Raw genomic sequence first — 19,043 nt, forward strand, 5'->3', positions numbered from 1 at the left:
TTCCTAATTGTAATATTTCTCACTAACTCTCCACAATGCGTCTGTAACATACCCTCTTGTCAGTCGTGCTGTCACATTGCAAAAAACTGAGCTGGGGAGGAGGAAATGAACATTTACTGAGGACATACTGTATGCCTGTTGTTTTCTTATGTGTTGTTTCCCTTCCTCTTCAAGAAGACATTTGAGAAGTGTTTTTTGTTCCGATTTGCAGGTGAGGAAATGAGACACCTATGAAGTTTAATTTGTCTTTCTCACAGAGGGCCAGTATTCAAATAATGCTCTGTTTCACCCCAGGTCTGTGCTCTGTTTTATGGCCTGGTCTTTTCCGGTCTGGTTAGTACTGTCATGACAAAGGGAAGGCTATGTTGGGTCCCTGAAGAGTGTATACCATGAAAGACACTCATATCTGGGATTGAGGTTATGTTATGAGACCTGTCTGTAAAAGCAGTTTCAGTTCTGTGGGAAAGAATAAAATCAACTGCATTCTCAGAAGAGCGCTGATTTCTGGAAGGATTATCTTGATTTGAGGTGGCAGCTATCACTTCCGTTAGGGCATAGAAAATAAGATTTAACTACTGGACAACTTCTCTTCACAAAGAATGCCATGGCTAATTAAGTGTACATTAATTCTACTGGTATTAAAAGTGACCTTAATTCTACTACTATATACAGAGTGGGGCAAAAGTAGGTGTACAGTTGTGAGTATGCAAAACAGTTTATTCTTGTATTATTATTTATTAATTATTGTAATGTCCATATGAACAACTGTAAACCTACTTTTGTCCCATCCTATATATTTGTGTGTGTGAGAGAGAGGGAAAGCGGATATTTATGGTGATATGGGAATTTACCTTGGAACTTCAGTTGGCTTCCTAATTAATATTAAAGAAAGTATCACCTTTTATTGAGTCTGAACCATAGAAAACTAGCTGCTTCCTTTCCTACCAAATGTACACTTTCTGTGAGGGAAGGAACATTAGAATAGACAGTGCAAAGCAGGGCGGGACAAAGAGGGAGTTGTTGGATTACTGAACTAAAATGCTTCCTTGGCACACAGCTTCCTTCAACTCTCTGAATCTTTCTTTTCATGTGGAACTCTAGGGCAGTGGTCGGCAAACTGCAGCTCGCGAGCCACATGCGGCTCTTTGGCCCCTTGAGTGTGGCTTTTCCACAAAATACCACGGCCTGGGCGAGTCTATTTTGAAGAAGTGGCGTTAGAAGAAGTTTTCAAGTTTAAAAAATTTGGCTCTCAAAAGAAATTTCAATCGTTGTACTGTTGATATTTGGCTCTGTTGACTAATGAGTTTGCCAACCACTGCTCTAGGGGAAATAAGTTCACCAGGGAAGTGAGAAAGCAAATAGGAGTGGCTCGAGAATTGGTGGCTATGTTGAACAGTTTCTCAAACAGGGAAAGAAATTTATACTTGCACTTAAAACTGGGGAAAACGTTTATACTTACTACTGGATCTGGTTCGACATTTAACTTCTCATCTGAAAACGCTGCAAATTAACTATTTAAACCTGTGAAACTAAATTTGTAGTAACAGACCCAGCAGTTAGTCACCTAGTGTTTGTCTCTTAAAAAATGATGTATTACAGCTCCACCAGGTGGCTGCCAACAGTGAGAATGAGACAGGCTGACATCCATCAGGAGGAGCGAGAAGCTGATCTAATTTTATTTGTGCATCATTTGTCTACATCAAATTCAGTTTAGAAGGGCAAAGAAGGGAGACCATTGCAGGTTTTTCTAGGAAGTCTGTCTGGCATCAACCCCCACCCCCACACGCACACACACACAACAAGATCACTGTGACTCACTTTTGACATACAAGTACCCAAAACCCATAGACAGATTCTGATGGGTAATTGGCTGCAGGCTCATGTATTCTGGTGCCCTCGTTCTGACTATTATTTTTGGTTTTCATAAAAGGGCGATAGGTTAATTTTGGCTTCTGACCATTAGATACTTGAGTGTGATGTGGCTCAGATGCTAGCTGTCATGTCATTGTGGTAGGAAAGGATGCTGATGACCTGAATTCCATTTTAGGCTCTGCTCCCATTAGGCAGGTGACTTTTTTGGTTCTCAGTTTTCTCATCTGTGGAATAAGTGAATTGTAATGGCTGATCTCCAGAAACTCTTAGCCATGTGCACAAGCGTTTTAGTGATTTTTGTTTTAATTTGGAAAAGAATAAACTTGTTAAGTATTTAAAATCAAATACAAAAGATGAGGGAGAAAAGCTATATTTAGTATAGGCATTTGCATTTTTTAAATTAAACTCTACATTATGATATTGATGATGAGAACCAGAGTGAAACAATCTTCACTATTCTCTCTTTAGTACAAATGTGGCACAGATGTGATAATAAAGTCCATATGTAGCCTGGCTTGAAAGTATCTGATTAGACATAAAATGTTAAAAATAAGTAAATTGAGCTATCAAGTTGTTTTAGGCAGCACAAAGAATTTTTAAAAAGTCCAGCTACTAAAACAGTGAAAGATGAAATTCATTTTTCCAATTTATTGGTTCTGTTCTCATTTAGGTTTAGTGAAAAGAGAAAGAAGTAGTTTCTTTCTGTGTGTTAAGTAAATATCTTAATCATTTGAAAATGAAAGGTAGTATAAAATTGATATTTTAAGAACATTCTCTGGTTTGTTCTCCTGTATTTATTAATAAAATGAATTATCCTTAATGGATTCAGGTATTCTAAATTGCAGCTGGTAAGTGTGACATTTTAAGTGATTTTATTTTTTCATGTTAGTTGAAGACATTGTCTTGAAAAAAAGCATAACCCAAATTTTATTCCAGTTTTTAACAATACAACCAACTTAGGAGATACCAAGCACTGATTGTGTTGATGGAAGAAATACTAGTCCTGTGCTCCTTGTACTTTCCACTTTAACAAGTGAATTCATTATTTTACTCTTTCTGCTTCCCCCTTAAAAAATAGTTTATTTGTTATTTTAAAAAATTACCCATGAATGAAGACTGATCCATTTGGTGGATCCTCCTACCCTTTCAAAACAATCAGTTTATACGTTTTTTTTGCTACTCTTCTTGGGTTAGTTTGCCTTCTTCCATATGTGCTTTTATTGGCATATTGCTATGCCACCTGCTTGGAGTTTGGAGTATATTAGCTTTGAATGCAACATAGACTTTGGTCTTGGTTTGTTGTTGTTGTTGTTGTTGTCTTGTGAGACATTTAGATGAAAATAGAATCTTTGATTTTAATAACTTATGTATTCTTTCTGTTTATTTCTATGAGGGACATTGCAGCTGGTTGCTATGGAATTGCTTGATAATTCATAAAGATTATGAATTTAGATAGAAATTGAAGAGACAGAGTAAAATGAGATTTTCAAATATTGGCCCAGACCTGTTAATTTAAGAGTAATAATTATGGTTTTGGTGAAAAATTTTAGAAAGTTAGTTTCAAAGTGTGCCTTATGTCAAAGGGAAAGTCTTAATTTCAGTTCCTGCTAATAACCACATGATGAAAGGTTACCAATAGAAAAGAAATGCACATACACAGATACACATATATTCTTTATAATTATTACACATGATTCCTAACAGTCTTTTGGACTAAATAATTTCCCTGTATATTTTTGATGAGAAAAAACGAAGATAATGTTCTAATACATAACCTTAGTTCTGGAATTTTAAATTTAATTTTTAGTTTCAATGTCCATCTAATAGTGAGTTTAAAAAATTCTTTACATGTTCATTAATATTATGCATTGAAAAAGTTTGTGGTCATTTTGTTGTACATTCTTATAATAACTAGATTAGTGGCATGTAATTTTACTTCTCTAAGTTCATTTTCCACATTTGTATATAAAATGGAGGTTGTAGGTATGGGCATAAGAGATGGGAGGGTAGGTTAGGACAATTTCTAATATCTCTTCCATTTCTAAATATTTTATGACATTATGGAAGCAAAATGTGTTGATGGTTCCATGACCACATCTATTTTTGGCTTTTACTGTAAGAATTTCATTAGTTATACGTACCATATTGCACAGGCATTTCTGAAATATTTAATTATATTCTAATTAATTTAATTTGCTTACCTATTAAACATTTAAAATTTGTCAGAAGTGTCTTTGTCAAATAAGAATTTGATTTGACTTTCAAAGAATCTGAACAAGGCTGAATATAAATGGATTGGAGTAATTTATCAGTACCCATTCTTTTATTTTATTAGTTGAATTAATTTGTAAGTATTTGGCCCAGGGAATATGTATAACTCTTCATTTTATTAATGGTTTAGCCTTAATGCTATCTTCCTTTTAGCTTGCAGTAAGTATGAAGTACAGGCAGTCCTTGGGTTACGTCGGAGATCCGTTCCTACGGCACAACGTAACAGGATTTTCGCTGTATGGTGGAACCCACCTACATGAGCACCTACGTCACTCACATGGAACACATACACAGCAGTAATGAAGTGAAACAGTAAAAAAATTTTAAAAGAAAGATAACTACACGTATGTAATACCTTAATCAATAAAGAAATTTAAAAAAAAATAAAAAAAGAAAGATAACTATTCTTGACCTTTACTTGTGGTAAATAAATAATAAAAAACATAAAGCACATATGTACATAGGTCGATATGACGGAACTTTTTTTTTTTATAAATACTGTAAATGGGAGATGGCGACGTAACCACGAAACGACGTAAGTCGAGTCCGACGTAACCTGAGGACTGCCTGTAGTTACAAACTTTTTAGGATTCTTCCATCTATATATATAAAAGGCTAATATGCTAAGTGTCTGTCTGACTTGTCACTATATCATGCACTGACCACCAGAGGCAGATGCTCAACGCAGGAGCTGCTGTGACATGCACTGGCCATTTACAGAGAAACAGCACCGCAGACCTGACACTCACAAAGCAACATTTGGCTTCCCCCAACTGGGACACAGGCCCCGCCACCACCTCGGAGTGACAGCCCACCAAATCACAAGCAGATGCTGCCAAGGCCCCAGGGTGCAAAATGTGGCCCACAGCCCATCCCATCCCAGAAACCGTGGCTGTGGGTGCCGAGTAATGATGTCATGTAGCAACACCCGGCTTCTGTTCCTTAGCAACTAGCCTCCTTGCAGTTTCTTCAGCCCAGGAACACGACTTGCTTTATACCCTGGTGGAAATATATTTACACTTTAACCAAATGTCTGTGAAGTGTTTTCCTGTGCCTCATCTCATTTGATCCTCACAGAAGTCCTGGTGTAGGTAGATAGGAGACTTGGTGGAATCCTATTTTCTTTTCATTAGCTGGAAAACTGAGATTTAGAAAGCTTAGAAACTTGATCCGACTGAAAAGAAGTAAGACATGACCTTGCAAGTGACTTTAGGTTTTCTCCTTAAAGTTCATAAGCAATAAAATAAATACAGCTATCATTCTCTTCTACTTGTTCTTTTCTGGATGTTTGATGAGGTGACTATTTTGTTCTCTACCTAATCTATTTGCAATAGTGTTTGTGTTCTTAAAGAAAAAAAGCCAATGAGTTAAATTATGTTACCATTACTTTTATAATCAAACTAGTGGGCTGGTGCACGAATACGTGCACATTGAAAGGAAATTAATTAGAAGAAATAGTTTAATATCGCTATTCACCCTTTCTCTGTAATAGAAGTGTCAACCAAATTCATGGTTGACAATGACAGATCGAAACACACGCATGCTATTGGCACCAGCTTGAGCTTTATTACACATGCGCGAGTCAACTTAGCCTTTTATAGATATAGAAAACCTTGCTTAATTAGACCTGCTTTCTGATTTAGCTAAACTTTTCCCAGCCCAGTGAAGCACCCCAACTTCTCTTTCAGGTAATTGTCAGCAACACAGCAGTAAATATCAACACAAAGCAGATTATTATTGTAGATCATGCAGGGAGAACAAAGGGTGAAATATTTAACTGCAGCAGTGTTTGACTATATTCTGCACAGTGAGAAAACCTGAAGTCATTTTCAAGGTCCACCATTTCTTACTTCTTTTCAGTTGGGTCAAGTTTCTAAATCTCCATTTTCTGGCTAATGAAAAGAAAATAGGATTCCATCGAGTCTCCTATCTACCTACTCCAGGACTTCTGTGAGGATCAAATGAGATGAGGCACAGGAAAACGCTTCACAGACATTTGGTTAAAGTGTAAATGTTTCCACCTGGGTATAAAGCAAGTTGTGTTCCTGGGCTGGAGAAACTTCAAGGAGGCTAGTTGCTAAGGAACAGAAGCCGGGCGTTGCTACATGACATCGTTACCCGGCACCCACAGTGACCGTTCTGGGCTGGCCATCGTTTGTTTGCAGCATTGGCTGTGATTTGGTGGGCTCTTGCTCCGAGGTGGTGGGGCCTGTGTCCTACTTGGGGGAAGCCGAGTGTTGCTTTGTGGGTGTCAGGTCCATGCTGCTATTTCTCTGTAAATGGCAAGTGTGTGTCATGGCAGCTCCTGCATTGAGCGTCTGCCCCCTGGTGTTCAGTGTGCATCATAGCGACCAGTTGGGCAGTGGGAAGGACGCTTAGCGTATTAGCCTTTTATATATAGACTAGAGGCCCGGTGCACAAAATTTGTGCACAGGGAGGGGGGCGTCCCTCAGCCCGGCCTGCACCCTCTCCATTCCGGGACCTTCAGGGGATAACTGACTGCCGGTTTAAACCCACAGGGATTGGGCCTAAACTGGCAGTCGGACATGCCTCTCGCCCTCCGGGACCCGGGCGGCTTTGCCCAGGCCGCAGCTGCAGCAACAGGCGCCCAGAACTGGGGGCGGGGGTGGCTTCACCTGAGCCATAGGTGCCCGGGACTGGGACCAGGGGCGGGGCAGCTTCGCCTGGGCCGCAGGCGCCTGGGACCGGGACCAGGGGTGGGGCAGCTTCGCCAGGGCATGGCTTTGTCAGGAAGGATGTCCAGAAGGTCGTCCAGAAGATGTCCAGTCTAATTAGCATATTACCCTTTTATTAGTATAGATGACCAGAGGAGAAAATACCCTAATAAGTGTGAGGCCCTTTGAAATCTTTGTGTGAAGCGAAGCAGCCATGTTATTCTGGTATCCTATTGAGTAATGTACATTACCTATGTACATTAGTTTTGCACTTTCCATGGTGATGTTGTGTCATTTATTTAGACATCCTTGGAACAGAAGATCTTCTTGTGGAAGCCACTGCGAATGATGCTGTGAGATTTTATCCTTGGACCATTGATAATAAGTACTATTCAGCCGACATCAATCTATGTGTAGTGCCGAACAAGTTTCTTGTCACTGCAGAGATTGCAGAGTCTGTCCAAGCATTTGTGGTTTACTTTGACAGCACACAAGTAAGATTTTCTTTTCCATGGAATTTTGAATAAAAATTTATCTTGTGCTTTCTTCCCCCCACCCCGCCCCGCTCCTGCTTTTTTTGTGAGTTCTCTTAATGTCTGTGTTTCTGCTTTTGTTTGTTTTTCCTCCCTCTAGAAATCTGGTCTTGATAGTGTCTCCTCATGGCTTCCCCTGGCAGAAGCATGGTTACCTGAGGTGATGATCTTGGTCTGTGACAGAGTGTCTGAGAATGGTAAGCACTTCGATGGGATGGATGGTAGTTTGTACATACATTTGCCATTTCTTGGTAAACAGAGTCTATTTGTTTCCTTAACTTAGAATAGTGTATCTCATGTGACTTTATTACTTTACAAAAATATTTTTAGCTATTTCTCTTTGGAATCTTGGAATATTTACTTTTTTTCTTATTTTTCTAAATGGTGGACACTTTTGAGAAATAATTTTCTTTATAATACTTGTCGTTTCTACAGAATAATATTGACATTAATGGAAACACATTTAAATTTATGAATACTATTGTAGCAATATTCATATTTTATTTTAATTTTAAATTTTTAAGATTTATTTATTTTAGAGAGAGAGAAACATTAATTTTGTTGTTCCACTTATTTATGTATTTATTGGTTGATTCTTGTATGTGCCCTGACCCGGGATCAAACCTGCAACCTTGGTGTATCAGGATGACACTCAATCAACCAGGCTCATATTTTACTTTTATTTATAAATATTTTTTAATAATTTAAAAAATTATTTTTGTAGGTGTAAACCGACAAAAAGCTCAAGAATGGTGTATAAAACATGGCTTTGAACTGGTAGAACTTAGTCCAGAAGAGTTGCCTGAGGAGGATGGTAAGTGTTTATGTTGTGAGAAAACATGACATGTGGGTTGAGATTATTAATAAATATGAGATTATTTAATTCTTGAAAGAATCACAGTGAAATTCAAAAAAACCTTCTTTTTCCCCAGTTGCTTGAAAAGATTTGTGCAAAATCCATCTAAGTGGTCTTATCATTAATCAAATCATTCATTTATCAATTTTAGGACTTCTGAAATGTGTTTGTTTTTCTTATGCATAAAGGTAGAAGATTTCTTCCTTAAATCTTAGTCATTTCCCTAATCTCTTATCCTTTCTCCACATCCAAAAAAGGAGAGTTTGATCTATATTCATAAATAGGTAAAGTTGCCTATTTTGCGTTCCTACTACTCTGAGGCTGAATCCCCAAGAACCATAGGGGGTATGCCAGTCCTATTTGTATGTCTTTTGCACATTTGAAATAAAAAATAGACTCAGAATGCCCTCTAGGGTAGCTTTCTATTTAACTGCTTTCTATTATAGTCTGGACCAGGGGTGGGCAAACTTTTTGACTCGAGGGCCACAATGGGTTCTTAAACTGGACCGGAGGGCCGGAACAAAAGCATGGATGGAGTATTTGTGTGAATTAATATAAATTCAAAGTAAAGGAGCAGAGGGGAGAGCAAGAGAACCCTCCGCTCTTTCGGCTCCGCGGGCCGGATAGAACAGCCGAACGGGCCTGATCCGGCCCGCGGGCCGTAGTTTGCCCACGGCTGGTCTGGACCTTCTTCTGTTTCTTCCTCCACTTCATTTCCCCTCCCCCATTTCTCTTCTCATCTTTGCTCCTTCCAAGTATACCTTTGCTAGCTACTATGGGATCTACCAAGATAAGATGGCTTTTGAGCCATCAAAACCGTGTAATCTGGTACAAGAGATAAGACATGTATGTAAGTAATTAAATTACTAAGTGGGACATCGTAAGTTTGATTTAAAAATATTGGTACTGTGGTATTTCAGAGACAGAAGAGATTATTTTAAAGAATGAATTGGCACCATGAACTCTCACATGTCAACTGGTCCATGGGGGAGATATGGAAAATATACTGGAATTGTATTTAGAGGACTGGTGGGGAAGTGGCATTGAGAAATGCCAGTTGTTCCAAAAGACATTCTAGGCAGGGGCATCCAGTACGAATTAAATTATGTAGATAGGGTATAAGTAACCCTTACATGAAACATACTTTTTAAAGGAGTTAAAAATGTTCTTCTATATTATGGCTTGTTTAGAATTTTTTTTCAAAATCTTACCTTTGGGAATAAAACATTGCTAGGGAAGAAGAGCACAAAAATGAAATAAAAAGGCGGATTTTTCTCCCTGTACATTTTTACGAATATTGAAAATTAACAAGTCCAATTTCTCCTTCCAGGTTTTTCTAGGTCCCCTAAAACTTGTGCCCTATTTTGTGTATGTGAACATGTGTGTAGTCACTTACTTTTGGTACTAGAATTTTCTCCTCTTCTTATTGTCCTTGAGACTCAATATTTGAGTTATTTGTTTACATTTGTTTTCATTTCGGAATCTCTGCTCCTTTATACCACTACACTTCTTGCTTCTTGTCAGAACAATGTTCTTATATTAATTCTGTTTAATCTTAAAATAGATTTTTGACATGTCATCTTTAGGTAATGTAACTAAAACCTTCCTATAAGCTTTAAATGCAAACAGTTTTCAAGCCATATGCCCTCACCCTTTATTTGCATGTATTAATTTGAACATCAATATGAGAGTTTATCCTTGTTTGTATTAAATTTCATCTTATTGGCTCTTCAGGCCTTATTTTTGATTCCTGGTTATTTCATCTAAAGTATTAGTTATTCTTTCAAGAATTGAATCATTCATTCATAATTAAGATAAACGTGTTTTATTTCTTCATTTAAACATCGATGGTGATAAACTCATTTTTGTAGAGTATTTTTGGTTTACTCCTCACCCTATTTCTTTTAGATTGCTAGATTGGTATTCTTTAAATGATTCATCAATCCAGCATTTACTAAGTGCCTGCTGTCATTCAGGCACTGTGTTAGGCAGTGGGAATAATGAATTCAATCAGACATGATTCCTGTCTTTAGTGAGTATCCAGGCTGGAGGAGAAAGTTACACTAGCAAATCACCAGTTCCACTACATCTTTCCTCTAGGAAAGGTGTGCATGGAGTGTGTCATCCCCACTTTTCTGAGAATAGTGTAAGTGATATTTGCCCTTGATCAAATAGCTAATAAGTTGCAGAGCCTGGGTTCAGATTCAGATCTTCTGACTTCTAATTCTGTGCTCTTCCACTGGAGACAGATTCTATGTGGGCTGTGCTCTATACACCCATAGGAGACATTCTTCTTTCAGCCATATGCAGTCTTATAATACTTATTATCTGACGCATCTCCATTTCCTTTATACACATTCATATCTACAATGTAACTAAGAATACCACTTACTATTGGTACGCTGACTTGGATGAGTGCCTTGTTTAGAGTAGTATCAATTAAATTCCAGAAGCAGGTTAATACCAATACTAAATTAACTAACTTGTTGGATATTTTTAATGACACTTTTCCTGTCTCTTACACTCTGGTTATAATAACTTAACTTCTTTCTCTTAAACTATCTCTGATAAAGAATTTGTTCTCTAGATATCTGTTTTAAACAATAATTATTTTATGATATTTAGGAGAAGAAAGGGATTTTTTAGCATAATAAGAGGACCATTCCTGCCTTCAGCAAAATTATTCTTTATAAATTACCAAGATTGGTAGTACTCTCGTACTCTCCCAGGATTGTGTAATTAATGGAAACTAACATTTTCAGGAGAATATAAGTAGGTGCCATTAGTGAGGTAGTGGGGATGATGTTATAATATAAGCCTCTTATACTGTGTGTTTTCTCATTGTTTTAGTTTCTAGAATATTCTTAACGGGAGCTCAGCTCGGTATTTGCTTAAACTTTTTCTCACATAGGTTGCAATGTGAAGAAGTAACAACTAATAAGCAAAATAATTAAGCCACGGTTGTTTAAAAATGTGGCTTATGGTATATATAAATACACATATATGTATGTATGTATGTATAAGTACATGTATAAATATATATGCTCTTTACCTCACTGATTAGATGACTTCCCAGAATCTACAGGAGTAAAGCGAATTGTTCAAGCCTTGAATGCCAATGTCTGGTCCAACGTAGTGATGAAGAATGGTAAGTAACTTAGGACTAAATGTCCTGAGGAGTTTTCCTCCTATTTCTTGTAAGTTTAAAATTATTTGGATATATGTGGAACCACAAGGATTACATGAAACCTGTAGATTTGTTCAGTTTTGTCCCCAGTTGAAGGAAGGGCCCAAAGTAATACTTCTAAGAATTTTAAATATATGTTTAATAGTTAATTCAATAAAAATTTAGGACTTGTCTGTAATATGCTTAGAGTTGTCTTTGATTTGAGAAGTACCCCCAACATTGTAAAACATGAACCCTCTCCTTAGGGAGCTCACAGTCTACCTGTGCAAAATGTTAGCTAATCATGCAAGGCAATTGTAGATGAGTGCGGAATGACTGATACAAGCATAAGTGGCCTTGGCTCTGGGCTTCAATATATAGGGAGAGCTTCAAGGAGAAAGCCATTCTTGGAGTAGGCTTTATAGGGTGGTCAAGATTTGGGTTGGTGAAGAGGGAAGGTGACAAGCAGGGGAGGAAGCATTACATCAGTAACAGTGGTTGTATATTCTAGTGTCACTCGGGGAATCTCACCTAGCAGTGGGACTAGCTTAGAAGATAGAGGCCTGAATGCTAGACAGAAGAATCTGGGCTTTTCCCCATAGGAATTGGTGAGCCACTAGTGATTTTTTAGCAAGAGAGTGATGCAAAGAAGTTGTCATCTTTGAAAGGTTATCATGGTTGAGTGCGGGTGGGTTTGGCAGTTGAAGCAAAGGTAGAGTCCGAAGTCTGAAGTCAGAGAGACTAGGCAGCTGTTACAGCAGCTCGTGAGGGAGGTGTTGGGGCCTGGGCTAATGTGGTGGCTGTAGTCATGGGGTGGAAAGCTGGATCTGGAATGCAGTCTGAAGCAGGTAGGCTAGTGGGTACACATGAGCTTCTTATTGTCTGGGTTGATTTTCTGGGGCTGCAGTAACAAAGTACCACACATAGGAAGGCTTAGAACAATAGGTATTCATTGTCTCATAGGCCAGAATTCTAAAATCAAAGTGTCAGAGGTTCATGCTCCCTCTGATGGTGTTAGAGAAGGACCTGCTCCAGGTTTCTCTTCTAGATTCTGGTAGCTCTGTGGCTTGAGCAGCATAACTCCAATCTTCACACGGCATATTTCCTATGTGCCGCTCTGTGTCCAAATCTCTTCTTTTTATGAGGACAATAGATATATTGATTTAAGGGCCTACCAACTCCAGTAAGACCTCATCTTAGCTAAATACATCTGCAATGACCCTATTTCCAAATAAGGTCACATTCTAAAGGATTGGGGTTAGAACTTAAACATATGAATTTGGTGGGGGATACAGTTCAGCCCATAACATAGTCCTTTAGGAACTGCTGCCTGAATAGTGTTTTTTTCTCTTATGGCCTTTGGCTCCTCAATAAGAATGCTGTGCTAGGTGAAATAGTGCAGATGGGAATGAGAAAAATGATATTTATAGTGAGATTACCCCATCTTCCCTGAGATAAAGGGTCTAGTGGCAGATCAGTTTTACAGAAATAAAATATTTCATCTCAATTTTTGGTCAACACTCGAGTGTTAAGTGAGATTGGGGCTCTTGAGCTTGCTGAGCTCTTGTCTGACCCATGTCATCACTGGAGAAGCTCCTCTGGCCTAGTAAGAGTTCCCTCCTCCCTCTTACCCCTTTCCCTCCTGCTTTATTCTTTCTAGGGGGATCTAGAATTGCAAAGATACAAGGTTATTTTATTGTGATAGCATTCAAAATAAGGTCCTGATCTAGAAAAAAATAAAGAGATTTTACCCTCTGTTGTTATCTCCCTGTTACCAAAACAAACTCAAATTGAGGCTTGGTCCTATTCATTCAGCAAATCCTTGTTGAGCATTTATCATAGGGAGGCATTGCTGTACACTATATCTTCACTATAAAAACATTTTTAAGGTATGGTACATAAACTGGATCAATTTGGAATAAAATTATATTCAATGGTGCTTATTATATTTATGAGAAATATTTTCAGAAAAGCTTATTTGGCCCAACTGTCATGGCTCAGTGCTTTAGCAACAACCTATGTACCAGGAGGTCATGGTTTGATTCCTGGCCAGGGCACATGCCCAGGTTGTAGGCTCAGTCCCCAGTGTGGGGCATGCAGGAGGCAGCCAATCAATGATTCTCTCTCATCATTGATGTTTCTATCTCTTTTTCCCTCTCCCTTCCTCTCTGAAATCAATAAAAATACATTAAAAAAAAAAAAAAGCTTATTTGCCCTGGCCTGGTAGCTTATTTGGTTAGAGCCTTGTCCTGATACACCAAGGTTGCAGGTTTGATCCTGGTCAGGGCACATACAAGAATCAAACAATGAATGCGTGAGTAAGTAGAACTACAAATCCATGTTTCTTCCTCCCTCCCTCTCTCCCTTTCTCCCTTCTCTCTCTCTGCAATTAAATCTATAATAATAAAAGCGTAATATGCTAATTAGACCAGACATCCTTCCAGATGACCTTCTGGATGAAGCCAGGGTTGCGAGGGAAGCCCGGTTCCAGGTGCCTGCCAGTGGCTGGAGGGAAGCTGGGTCCCGGGTGCCTGCCAGCTACCAGAGGGAAGCCCGGGTCCCGGGTGCCAGAGGGAAGCCGGTGCTGGCAGCTGGGGGAAGGAAGGCCTACTCTTGCATGAATTTTGTGCATTAGGCCTCTAGTTAATAATAATAAAATGAAAAGAAAAGCTCATTTGGCTTCAATCATGTTTTGATACATCTTCCCGCTTCCCAAGTTCATACATTAAGGAAGTATTGCCTTGTAATTTATATTTGTGGCTGTAAATTTAGAAGCTGGACTAAACACACTTTAATACTTTGGAATTATGGTCAAAGGTATTTTCTGGGGGGAAAAAGGCATTCTCTCTTGTTTAGACACTAAACAGTATTCTTAAGAGACCTGTAAAGCAACAAGGCACACTGTGGATTTTTCATGGTTCTTTCCCCTGAAGTATCTTTGCTTTCTTCTTTTCTCAACTGCATTGGTACATTGGTTTGTCATTAACTAAAAACCAAAATATTGCCGTAACCTTAATTCCACGTTTAAGAGGATCCCAGGCTATGTGGTATGAAGGAAACTTAACTATCTTCTCTCTAGGAGGAGCCCTAGATATGGAAGTACAGTGACATTTTGGATACGGCCTAGATCCTAGAAAGCATGAAGGACATCCTTGTGTAAACCCCACATCATAGAGACAAAGCCCTGTATGAATATATGGTGGATCATTTTATTCTTCCACGGCAACCTACTCCCTGTGCTCTTGGCAGACCCTTGCTTGCTTGATGGTCTGTCTGAGGGCCTGGTGAACTGTACCTTCCTCTCAGCAGGCTTTTCTTTCTTTTTTTAAAAAATACTCCCCTGAGGATATTTTTTCCATTGATTTTTAGAGTGAAAAGAAGGGAGGGAGGGAGGAAGGGAGGAAGGAAGGGAGAAAGAGAAACATCAATGTGAGAGAGACACATCAATTGGTTGCCTCCTGCATGCACCCTGACTGGGGCAGGGATCAAACCTGCAACCCATGTACTTGACCTTGACCTGGAATGGAATCTGTGACCCTTAGGTGCACTGGCCAACACTAACCACTGAACAACACTGGCCAGGACTCAGCAGGCTTTTCTTGAATGTGTCTGCCAGCAGGTGCTCAGACTGGTTCATTTGTTTTGAGGGTCTCCATCTTCTCTACTTCTTTTTCTCTTTCATTTCCCCTCCTTTTCTTTCTCTCCTTTTCTTTTTCTCGTACTTTAAAAAATTGTGGTTAAATATACATAACATAAAATTTACAATTTTAACCATATTTAAGTGTACAGCTCAGAGGCATTAAGTACATTAACATTTCTGTAAACCCAAAATTTTTTTAAATAAAAAAGCTGGTTGACAGAGTAAAGAAAGATATTAAAGATATACTTTTTTCTTTTAAATGAAAAGTTCAACCAATTATTCAATGAAGGAATACATTTTTACACAAGATTTTTTAGAATAATAAGAGAGGTAGCATACTTAATTCATTCTAAGGGTAGCTTAACAAGACTCATACTCATAAAGATAGTACCAGTAAAGAAAATTAAGAGGCCATCTCCCCCTGGCCAGTGTGGCTCAATTGGTTGGAGCATTGTCCCATCCACTGAAGGTCGTGGGTTTGATTCTCAGTCAGGGCACATACCTAGATTGTGGGTTTGATCCTGAGTAGGAGAAGGTAACCAATCAATGTTTCTCACATCAATGTCTCTCTCCTTTCCTCTCTCTAAGCATGTCCTCAGGTAAAGATTAAAAAACAAAACAAAAAACAGTATACAGTTTCCTCAGAATATTAAAAATGGAACTGCTGTTTGACCCAACAATTGCACTTCTGGGAATATATTCTAAGAATCGCAAAACACCAATCAGAAAGAATATATGCACCCCATATGTTCATAACTGCATTATTTACAACTAGAGGCCCAGTGCATGAAATTCGTGCATGGGTAGGGTCCCTAGTGGCTGCTGGCTGCTGGCCAGGGCCTCCCTTCCCCCAGCTGCCTGCTGCCACCACCAGCTGGGGGAAGGGGCCACAGGCGGTTGGCCGGCTGGCCCCGCCCCCTGGTCAAACTTAAGGTCAAACTCCCAGTCAAGGGGACAATTTGCATATTAGGCTTTTATTATATAGGATAGCTGAGATCTGGAAACAGCCCACATGCCCATCAGTAGGTGAATGGGTAAAAAAGCTGTGGTATATCAACACAGTGGAATGCTATGCAGCTGTAAAAAAGGACCTCTTACCCTTTGCCACAGCATGGATGGACCTGCAGAATATTATGCTAAGCTAAATAAGCCACTCAGAGAAAGACAAATATCACATGAGCTCACTTATATGTGGAATCTAAAGAACAAAATAAACTGACAAATCAAATAGGTCCAGAAACATGGATGCATGGAACAGACTGACAGATCTCAGAGGGAAGGGGGGATAGGAAGAGATTAACCAAAGAACATATCTATTATAATAAAAGCATAATATGCTAATTAGTCCAGACGTCCTTCTGGACATCCTTCTGGATGAACTTCCAGATGAAGCCAGGGCTGCGAGGGAAACCCAGGTCCCGGGTGCTGGAGGGAAACTGGTGCCGACAACCGGGGAAGGAAGGCCTACTCTCGCACTAAATCGTGCATCGAACCTCTGGTATATATATAAAAGCCTAATATGCTAAGTGTCCAACCGATCAGTCGACCATCTGGCCAACCGCTCGACCAGTCGCTATGATGTGCACTGATCACCAGGGGGCAGACGCTCCAACCGGTAGGTTAGCTTGCTACTGGGGTCTGGTCAATCGGGACTGGGTGAGATGAGACGGACACGCCCTAGAGTCCTCCCACAGTCCCTCACTGGCCGGCCAACCTCCTGTGGTCCCCCCCACAGCCGGCTGGCCCCCATTGGCCCCGATCAGGACTGGGCAAGATGGCCCCAATCACTGGCCAGGCCGAGGGACCCCACCCGTGCATGAATTTGTGCCCTGGGCCTCTAGTACGGACAGACAATAGTGTGGTGAGGGCTTGGGGTGGGGCAGGGTCTGGGTGGAGGGGGGTGAAGGAGGGGGAAATAGGGGACATCTGTAATACTTTCAACAATTAAAAAAAAGTTGAGCCCAGCCAGTGTTGCTCAGTGCTTGTCAACTGATTCAATTCTGGGTCAGGGCACATGCCTGGGTTGCGGGCTCAATCTCCAGTAGGGGGCGTGCAGAAGGCAGCTAATGGATGATTCTCTTTCAAATTGATGTTTCTATCTCTCTCTCGCTCTCCCTTCCTTCCTGAAATCAATTAAAAATAATTTTTTTTAATCTTTAAAGAGTTGAAGGTTAGGAGGATATGTGAATATCTCATGAAGGAGGGAGGAAGGAAGTACCACTAATGGTGATAGTAATGGTGGAAGGGAAGGTGGTGGTAGAAGGAAGTGAGGTGGTAATCATATTAATAGTAGCTGCTTACATACATACATACATACATACATAATCTTAATCACAATATCCATATGAGTTGGGTTTAAAGAGGTCAAGTAATTTTCCTAAGGTCATGTAACTCATCAGTTCTCAAACTTGTTTTCACACTGGAATCACCTGGGGAACTTTTAAAAAGTACTGATGCCTAAACCTCACTCCCAGAGATGCTGAATTAATTGGTATGGGGTGAGGCCTGGACATAGGGATGTAAATTATAATTGCGAGACAGCATGAAAGGGCCCGCTTGAAATTTGGTATTATAAATTTAAGGTGAAGCCAGGCAGCAACCTGGGTGTGTGTATGTGTCTGTGTCTTCCCCAGCTATATTCAGCTATGTGGGTGGAATTGTGCTTTTACCAAGCAAGGGTATCACAGCAAGAGAGAGGCAAGGGATTCCAGGGGTGGGCAAACTTTTTGACTCGAGGGCCACAATGGGTTCTTAAACTGGATCGGAGGGCCAGAACAAAAGCATGGACGGAGTGTTTGTGTGAACTAATATAAATTCAAAGTAAAGGAGCGGAGGGGAGAGCAAGAGAACCCTCCGCTCTTTCAGCTCCGCGGGCCAGATAGAACAGCCGAATGGGCAGGATCCAGCCCACGGGCCGTAGTTTGCCCACGGCTGGATTAGACAGTGAATGTCAGAGAGTAATTATAATGACTGACCATGGAATTTAAGCTGGGTAAGAAAGGGAGAGAGAAAATCAGTGGGGAGAGGTTCAGTGAAAAGGTGTTAGTTTCAAGGTCTAGTGGAGTTGAAGGACAGTTGGGTGGAGATACTATAGGGAGGGAGTCAGCTGGAAAGGTGGGTGGTGGTCAGAGTGTAGAATGCATGAAATTGAGATTATGAAGGGGTTGTAGTTATTGGTAATAATAAGGTCTTATGACCATGGGAATACATGGCTGAAGTGGACAAGGAGATGGGAAAAATAGAGATTGTCTAGTGTAGGTTAGGTTAAGTTTAGAAAAACCAAAGCTCAGAAGGGATTTAGTTGGAATCTGTAGTTAGGGTATGAATAGGGTAAATATGGACTTGATTTCTCAAATCCTAGACTGCTATTACTTAGGCACAGTTCCTAAAACTTAAAAATAAAATGAAGGCATTATTGAACATAGCAGGAGGTAATTTATGGAGTACATTACACTAAAAGATGACCAGGCAGAAAATTGATAATGGCTCACAAAGGGGCTACAGTAGTTCTCATGAATGACACTTACATTTAATTCAAGTTAGGAAGATATGTGGCCCAAACTTTAAAGACTTATCTTGGAGAGCAATCTTGTTTTCCTTCCCACTATTTTTCTGTGCAATGTTTTTTCTATTAAGTCTTGTACTGGCTATTCTTTGAATTACATGTTGTTGAATTTTATAGAATTTAATAAGGGGCATTGTTTTGTTTGGTATGCTAGTGTATGTGAACTAGCTAGGTGCAGGCCTTTAGAATGTAGAATCTCCATGCATGCATCTGGTATGACATCTTCCTTTTACAGATGGGAAAATGAGGCCTCAGGAAGGAGAGGTGACTTGCCTGTATTCTCACAGTGAGTCAGTAGCTAAGGTGGGACCCAAGGGCAGGTCTCCTGACCAGGAGTGCTGTGTGTTTTTCCATTACAGTGTGCTGATTTACATTATTGGCTGGTTAGAGGAATGAGCACAGTGGTTAAATAATTTACCCTGGCTGCATGGGAAATTATTGGCAGAGCTAGATGAGTTCATCCCT

The 19,043-nt window shown here is 39.8% G+C and overlaps 1 protein-coding gene across 1 annotated transcript in view; it reads left to right on the plus strand.

Moving 5' to 3' along the window:
* The window catches only part of AAGAB (alpha and gamma adaptin binding protein), a 46,893-nt gene that overhangs the window by 10,873 nt on the left and 16,977 nt on the right, over positions 1-19,043 (plus strand). The window contains exons 2-5 of the mRNA XM_080644643.1: positions 7,122-7,312; positions 7,452-7,548; positions 8,076-8,165; positions 11,272-11,355. Of these exons, the coding sequence (XP_080500769.1) occupies positions 7,122-7,312; positions 7,452-7,548; positions 8,076-8,165; positions 11,272-11,355 (462 nt within the window). The remainder of the gene's footprint in view (positions 1-7,121; positions 7,313-7,451; positions 7,549-8,075; positions 8,166-11,271; positions 11,356-19,043) is intronic.

This window comes from Plecotus auritus (assembly GCF_963455305.1).
Source record: "Plecotus auritus genome assembly, chromosome: 1".
NCBI lineage: Eukaryota > Metazoa > Chordata > Mammalia > Chiroptera > Vespertilionidae > Plecotus > Plecotus auritus.